The sequence below is a fragment of the Oryx dammah genome, unplaced genomic scaffold (assembly GCF_014754425.2).
Source record: "Oryx dammah isolate SB20612 unplaced genomic scaffold, SCBI_Odam_1.1 HiC_scaffold_14, whole genome shotgun sequence".
In the NCBI taxonomy this organism is placed as follows: Eukaryota; Metazoa; Chordata; class Mammalia; order Artiodactyla; family Bovidae; genus Oryx; species Oryx dammah.
In genome coordinates, this window is record NW_024070198.1 from 22,485,561 (window position 1) to 22,493,446 (window position 7,886).

At 40.2% G+C, this 7,886-nt stretch overlaps 2 protein-coding genes across 2 annotated transcripts in view; both read right to left on the minus strand.

Moving 5' to 3' along the window:
* The window catches only part of ARL3 (ADP ribosylation factor like GTPase 3), a 30,544-nt gene extending 22,764 nt beyond the window's left edge, over positions 1 to 7,780 (minus strand). The window contains exons 1-2 of the mRNA XM_040254307.1: positions 7,577 to 7,780; positions 934 to 1,077 (exon numbers count right to left, since the gene is read on the minus strand). Of these exons, the coding sequence (XP_040110241.1) occupies positions 934 to 1,077; positions 7,577 to 7,579 (147 nt within the window). The 5' untranslated portion in view covers positions 7,580 to 7,780. The remainder of the gene's footprint in view (positions 1 to 933; positions 1,078 to 7,576) is intronic.
* LOC120873578 (40S ribosomal protein S15a-like) lies at positions 2,439 to 2,907 on the minus strand. The gene has a single exon (XM_040254308.1). It carries the CDS (start codon positions 2,879 to 2,881, stop codon positions 2,489 to 2,491), a length of 393 nt encoding a protein of 130 aa, XP_040110242.1. The 5' UTR covers positions 2,882 to 2,907; the 3' UTR covers positions 2,439 to 2,488.
* Positions 7,781 to 7,886: the final 106 nt, after the last annotated feature.

The following is a 7,886-nucleotide window of genomic DNA, read 5'->3' on the forward strand; positions in this document are numbered from 1 at the left end:
GATTCTTCCAGGCAGGACTTGTCTGCAATATCCATGCTGGGAGTACCACCAGCCTTGGCTTTTGCTTGCTTAGGCTTAGGAAAGAGGAGAGTTGATGAGACTGGATTTTAAAATATGGGTAGGAACTTCCCTGGTGGTCCACTGGCTAAGACTCTGTGCTCCCAATGTAGAGGGCCTGGGTTCATTCCCTGATCAGGGAAGTAGATCCCACATATTGCAATTAAGAACCAGAGCAGCTGAATAAATAATAAAAATAAAATAAGAAGTAAGCTTAAAAAAATAAAAGTAATTGGGTTTTTTCTTTTAAAAATTGACATACATTTGTATTTATGAAGTCTGAAAAATATATACTAAAAGTGGTTTTTCTCAGGGTACTCTGTTTTTTTTTTTTCTTTATGTGCTCTCTGTATTTTCCACATGTATTGATTTTGAAATCAGAGAAGATAAGGCTATTTCTAAAAAGGAATCACTTAGATCTGAGGGAACTGATGTGTGTTGATATGTATAGACACATACATTTAAATGATTTCTTTTTTAAAAAATCGTTGTAAAATATACATAACAGGAAATTTACCATTTTAACCATTTTTAATTTTGGTTTACTGTTGTGTAACCATCACTGCCATCCATCCATCATCTTGCAACTCTGACTCTCTATGCCCATTAGACAATAACTCCCCATCCCTCCCCATCTCCAGCCCACTAATCACCACTGTTCTCTTTCCTGTCTCTATGAATTTGACTACTTTAACTATCTCATATAAATGGAATCTCTTGATATGTTTTTGAAATATGAGATTATTTTGAAATTGCATAGACTTTTCTCAGTAACAAAACTTACAAACGGACACAACTCTATTCCCCATTTTGTCTTTCACTTGCTACTAGCATCTTCCATGTGTCACGCAAGCATGGGGGCGAGGCAGAGCTCACCTGTGTCGGTGTGATGTGGCTAATGTCTTCAGATGCCAGCTGCTTCAGAAGAGTGGTCTTGCCAGCATTATCCAAGCCCAGGAGAAGGATTCTCACCTCCTGGTCTGGTGCACTTTTCAATTTGCGCAGAATTGAGAGTAAGCCCTTGAACAACCATGAAGAACAGAGATTACTTTGGGGGCAGTGACTTTGATATTACTGGGTATCTGAACGTCTTCTCCTTGACAAGAGTTCTTGGTTGTGGAGAGCTTACTGTTACCCACTTTAACATCATTTATTCCATTTGCTTATACGTTTTTGGCAGAAGCACTTTAGTGAATTCAGCAACTTAATAAATAGCTTAGCTTATTCTTGTTCCTCTTATTAATCCAGCTTAGCAGTTACCCTAGATCTCCTGACAGTGTGTACTTGTAACCAACTCATATTCCTGAAGCCCTTTATGTACACTTAAGAGTACAGCATTCACCATATCTGACTGTAGGAAACTGATTTTTGCATTTTTCTCCTTTATACTAGAGTGAAGTTTCTTGTGGGTGAGAACTATAGCTTTCATCTCCCCCAATGCCTGGCACTTATTAGACACCATGATAGTTGCTGAACTAAACAGAATTACCCACCCAAGTTAATGCATGATTTCAAGGTACTATTTCAAAAGTTGTAGAAAATTGTACTTGGGCTTTTAGAAAAAATACTTTGTTTCAGTTCTTGTTTAAGCCTTCATCGTTCATCGTTCAAAATACTCTACCATCTTCTAACTTTCACATGACCCTTACAGGATACCTGCACAAATACAGATTTATCTATGTTCTCCAGATGAAGAATCTAATATTTAATACAACAGAGACACTGAGGAATTGAAAGGTCATCTCCTTTCAATGAAGCAAAAAATATCAAAATTTAACCAGGATATTTTTGACTAGTTATCTAATATTTTCGCTTCTGGGTTTTGTTATTATTCTTTTAATGGATGGAAATAAGTCATGTTGCTTTTTAGCTAAAAACATAAGGAAACTCTTATAAGATAGTTATTTGTTGTGTCTTGCAGCTGAAAGTCATTTTCCAGTGAGGCATAGTTACATCAAGAATCAAAGAACCCCAGAGTTTAAAGGGCATATAATCTAATCTCCCAGCCCAAGTGGAAATTCCTTCAAACTGAGTCTTAAAATTATATAAAATGGTTATGTTTTTATCCACTTTGGATCAGGAAATAACTGAAACCAGTCGGTTCACTAAGATCAAATGTTAATTCTGTGAAATAATTTTCCACAGTTGAGACTTTGGACAATGATATGCAAATATGCATAATTATAAAGAATTCCTTTCTGCTTCAGATACACTTTGTTTACCACTTCTAGTCTTGTATTCAAACTGATCACATTAATCTCTCCATGCCTCAATTTTTACCAGCAATAAAATGTAAGGTTTAGTTTAAGAGACAAATTCTATCCCACAAGATTTTGAGAATAGAGAATGAACAGATTTGAAATAAACAAAGAAAAGCAAGTTTTTTTTTTTTTTCCCCCTCTGAGGCATTTTATTTGTAGGTATTACATCCCTAGAAAAAGAATCCAAGGATTTTCCCTCCTGTATGTTTCCGTCTTGCTTCTTCATGGTCCATGATGCCAGCTGAGGTTGTCAGTACAATGAAACCAAACTGACGGGATGGGAGCAGGTTATTCTGCCATTTTTCTAGATCTTTGAGTTGTACATCAAATCTGGGGCTGATCACTCCACACTTATTTAGCCTGCCTGTGAGGTTCACAACAATTTTCCCAGCCCTGTGATCATCAATGATTTCAAATTCGCCAGTGTAACCATGCTTCATCATCACTGTTAGAAGCCTGACGATGACTTTGGAGCACGGCCTAATAAGGACCTGGCGTTTGCCTCTCTTCTCAGCATTGTTGATACTCTTGAGAGCATCAGCCAGGACATTCAAGCGCACCATTATGGCGGCACGGAAAAATGGCGGAAAGAGCTGTTTTTTTTTTTTAATGGCATTTTTTTTTTCTTTTCATCTAATCCAGCCTTGAGTTATTTGACACTATTCCTTTTTAAAACTCTCTTTATGAGCAATCTCCCTAGCTTCTATTAGCTATATTGCAATCACTCATTTATAATACCACCTTTCAGAACAGTTAAAATTAGAATTCTGAGATCCTCAGGGGACTGGTGATATAAAAAGGCTAAGAACAGGGAAAATACATTGTACTATTCCTTCTGAGTTTCTGATTAGATGTCCTCATTACCCCTTCCAATAAAATTCTAAAATAGCTGGAATTTATCCCATTGGTGCATTAAACAACAGTATAAGAAAAGAAAGTTCTTCTCATGCATCATTTACTAGTGAAGAAATTGTGAAAAAAGGTATGTTTTCTATAAAAATTTTCAAGGTTCAAAGTAAATGTTTTGCTTTTCCTCATGTGTCTTTTTCAAAAAAATCACTAAATACAAATACTGCTTTCTATAGGCTGAGAGCTTTTACACACTTATTATGTTTGAATTGAATGATTAAAATAAAAATATAATTTCTATTCATCTTGAAAGGAGAGAAGCAAAGCATGGGTGAGAAAGAAAACATTCCAACTACAGCTAAGCATTATTAATCTAATGGTATAAAAAAATAATATCTTGACATTCCCAATGAGCAATTTTTCTTCATCAGAAGACAATAACTTCACATGTTTCACTTTTAAATGAAATTATAGAGAAATGGAAAGTTCAGCTAATATTTTCTTCCAGCAAATGACAAATGGCATCTCAAGCATGGTCTCAGCAAGACAAATGCAAATACAATACAGCATCATATTAACCCAACTCCTGAGGACAGGGGATCACAGGATTATCAGGGTTTGCTAAATAGGGAAGGGGGTATTTATAGATATCAGGGTTCTGCCTGAAAGGGACAAAGTAAGCCGATTTAAGAGATTGGACAAAAGTGAAGAATAAGTCTACTCTGTGCTTCTATTCATATATATCTATATTTTAATGTCAAACAACAGGAAACAGCCATTATAAGTTAATTTTATTATGGGGCTGAGTTTCGAGGTATTCAGTTCAGTTCAGTTGCTCATCCATGTCCGACTCTGCGACCCCATGGACTGCAGCATGCCAGGCCTCCCTCCCATTACCAACTTGAAATACAAGGAGATGAATTTTTAGTGTACTTTTGGTCAACATAATCTATTCATTCATTTATCTTAAACACCCATAAGGTGCTTCAAGTGCAATGGCGAGCAACAGAGATAGGATCTCTGTGTAGGATGTATACTCCTATGACATGAAATAAAGGCAATTTAAGAAAGAGGAACTTTAGTTAATTGGGTATTGTGGGTTATCAGCAATGTATCCACACAAGTTACCTGCACCCTGGTGGACAGAAGTGGTCTGACTCAGCCACAAAACATTTGAACAGTTTTCTGTAGGCAAATCATGAACAGATATGCGTTGACGATGGATATTTTATCTGCCTCAGTTTAAACTCAGCAACTGGCAGAGGCCTGGTGTGCTGACCTAAAATGATACAAACTAGGTCATTCAAAGAAACTGGGATGATGGAGAGGGAGAGAGGAATATGTTGGTACATGGAAAATAATATGTGGCTGTGAGGAGTAGCTAAAACTTAAAAGTATTAAAATTAATAAGCCAACTGGCAAGTACATGCACTCCTCATAACTGGCTTAAATGGAACAGACTTCAACTTATTTTTACCTCACCAAAAAAACATTGGTGCTGCCCAATGAGGGCTTGTTAATTTCCAGGAACTCCTATAGCTTTGTTAGGGAGAACTTTACCCAAATCTTCTTTCTCATCTCTTTACTAAATAAATACAATGTTCCCTGAGGAACAAAATACTGGCATCTCCTCAGTTGGAGTGGGTTCTTACTTCATCAGAGTCTTAATGAAAAATACATTATGGGCTTTAGAGTTTCATAGACTTCTATTCAACATCCCGATGGGTAACCTCCAGCATAGTTTCATCTAGAAAATGGGAACAATACTTATATCTCAAGAAAAATGCTATGAAGATTAAATCAGATGATGTATGAAGCATGCACATAGAGGGAACTCAAAACAGTTGTGTTTATATGTTTCTACTTTTCACCGACCATTTCTGACCAGAAAACATAATCTTGGGAACAATCTTCAAATGTCAAACATGCTTGATAAATATCACTAGCTTTATATATTCAGAAATTACTCCATAAATAATTCCTGAATGGAGGACTCATCTATTAAATAACAGTGATTGCTGCTGCTGCTGCTGCTAAGTTGCTTCAGTCGTGTCCTACTCTGTGCGACCCCATAGACGGCAGCCCACCAGGCTCCCCTGTCCCTGGGATTCTCCAGGTAAGAACACTGGAGTGGGTTGCCATTTCCTTCTCCAATGCATGAAGGTGAAAAGAGAAAGTGAAGTTGCTCAGTCGTGTCTGACTCTTAGTGACTCCAGGGACCAGGCTCCTCCGTCCATGGGATTTTCCAGGCAAGAGTGATTAGTTATGCACAAAAATTACTGTCAACTTAGTATTTCACCAAGGACTTGGTATCCTAAGGCAGGGGTAAAATAGCTGAACTTCTAGGGGTTCAGAGAAATCAATAATGGGTTTTTGTTGCTGTATTCCAAATTTTAAAAGAATAAATACGTATTAGTCATAGCTGAAGGATTAAGACAATAAATAAACCTGGAACTCCTATAGAGTTACTATGGGGACTCATGGATATCAGATATGACATACTTAATCATACCACTGACCCTTTAAATTCCATGTTCCACTTATCAAGTTCTAAAAATAGCTCATACTTTTGGAGATAGAAAAAAAGTGTATTTTGGAAACCAGATGAAGACTCCTGAATAATCTGCCCTAATTCCTTATTGTTTATTGTAGGAAAAAAAATTGAAAAAAGAAAAATAAAATCTGTCTTGATCACTGAATACAACAGTTGTATACAATAGTGTTATGTACACTGTCAATTTGTTGTATAAATTTTCTGTACCTGGAAACATAAACAGTGGTTAATTTATTGTGGCTTGTAATTATACATTAAACAATCATGAAATTACACAGTCCACTTCACTGATAAACAAACTGGGAAAAGTTAGCCCGCTCTCATGCGTTTCTCCTTTATGATGCCATCCCTTTCTCTGTTGGTTTGGCATGCCTTTTTCATTTCAATTCTAGTTATTTTCTGTGTAAATATTTATGTTTGTACTCATTTGTTGAGAAAAACTTAGCCTTTAAATGGACAGCTCATGTATAAACGATTAATAAAAAGCAAACATGTAAAAATCTGTTTAGCCTGAGGTTAATAAAACTGCACTGTAGCAAGTGTTGAAATGTGATTGGCAACTTCAGATCCAATAATGCTACTTCTTTAACAACGTGACAATTTTAAATCAATTGAAATACATTTTTCCTATCAAAATTTACTCACTGGATAATCTAACCAAGTGTACATGTGGTTTTTTTTTTCCTTCTGGACATCTAGCTTTTTCTTACTTCATAAATCAATAGAAGTGGTTCAACAGTTATAAAAGTCAAAAAGGGACTGGAGTTGGGACAGGGAAGGAACTGTAAGCTTGAGTGCTAGCTCTCTGCAGCTGGTAAATTTATCAGTCTGCTCCAAACGCTCCGAAATAAATTTTTTCTCCCACTAGTTTTAAAACCACTCAATTTCATTTTAATACCCTCCAATTAAGTGCAGAGAAATCAACAAGGAACAGAGTGTCAAGCGTCAAATACGTCACATAATTTACGTATTTGGGAAAGCTTTATTCTGGCCTGACAGAGACAAGTCTAGCCCCAAATTGATGGCCACTCTCCCTTTTTAATCTACTCCAAACTGAGATTAAGGCCTTTGCTTCTGGTGTGGTCATATCCAAAGGAAGGTGGCAACAGGTCCGAAGTAAATACTAAGGATCAGGCAGCAAATCTGCCTCCACCAACACGTATTGAACAGGAGATTGGCTATCACCAACAACCAGACCTTGCAGAACCCTCAGGAAATAAAAAACTCGGGACTGCAGAAGCGCGCCCGCCACGCAGACACCGAGACGGCTTAAAATACACCAGACATCCCTTCCAAGCGGCACCTCTTTGTGTCCGGGGATTTACACCCTTACCCCCCAGAGGCCCTCACACCGCGAGGAACAGGAGAGCTAGGCTACCATCTCCCCTGGTACTGCCAGCGCGACCTCAAAGACAGTAGCGCTGGCCCTTCTCCCCGCTTCTAGCCGGGCACCGGTGAACCCCACTTTCCTGCGGCACTGGGAGGCCGATTCCTTGGGAAGATTTAATCCTGCGTGCAGAAGCTGCTCTCCGCAGCTCCTTGGATCCGCCCTCATCCCAATCCCCAGAGTAATGATGGAGCCCTGGCTCCGTACCGCGACAACCCAGCACCCTTCCAGCCCCTTCCCCTAGTTTCGGACAGGTTGCAAGCTCCGCCTTCCTCCCCAGGCCCAGATTCCCTCCAGGGCCCACACTCGGGGCTCCCTGCCGCCCCCCGAAACCAATCCAGGACCCGGACATCAGGCTGAGCGCCAGTCCGTTCCCTCCCGTCTTTAAGCGCAGTGCCCTGCCTTGGGCCAGGGGAAGGGAGGCAGGTGACCGACCAGCTCCGGAGGGACCCAGGCCCCCACACTCACCATCCTCCCGCCGAGTCCCTCCTCCTCCTCCTCCTGCCTCCCCCGTTACCAGGGGCAACTGCGACGGCGCCGCCCCCGACGTCCCCCGTACGCACGGCAGAGGAGCAAAGCAGCAGAACGGGGCGGGGTCCAGCGCCGCTTTCCCCAATGTGCGCAAGCGCGTCAGTGTGCCCTCCCACTGCGCAGGCGGGCTGCTGGAGCGGCGGGAGAAGGCGGCGGGCTGCATAGACCTGGGGAATGGTGAAACCTCGCCCACGTGGCTGGCGGGGGCCACCCGGCTTGTGATTGGTCCAGAGGGAGGGCGTGAGGG

What these genes read in the sequence shown, in the direction of transcription:
- LOC120873578 (XM_040254308.1), bottom strand. Translation starts at nt 2,881, where the DNA reads ATGGTGCGCTTGAATGTCCTGGCTGATGCTCTCAAGAGTATCAACAAT.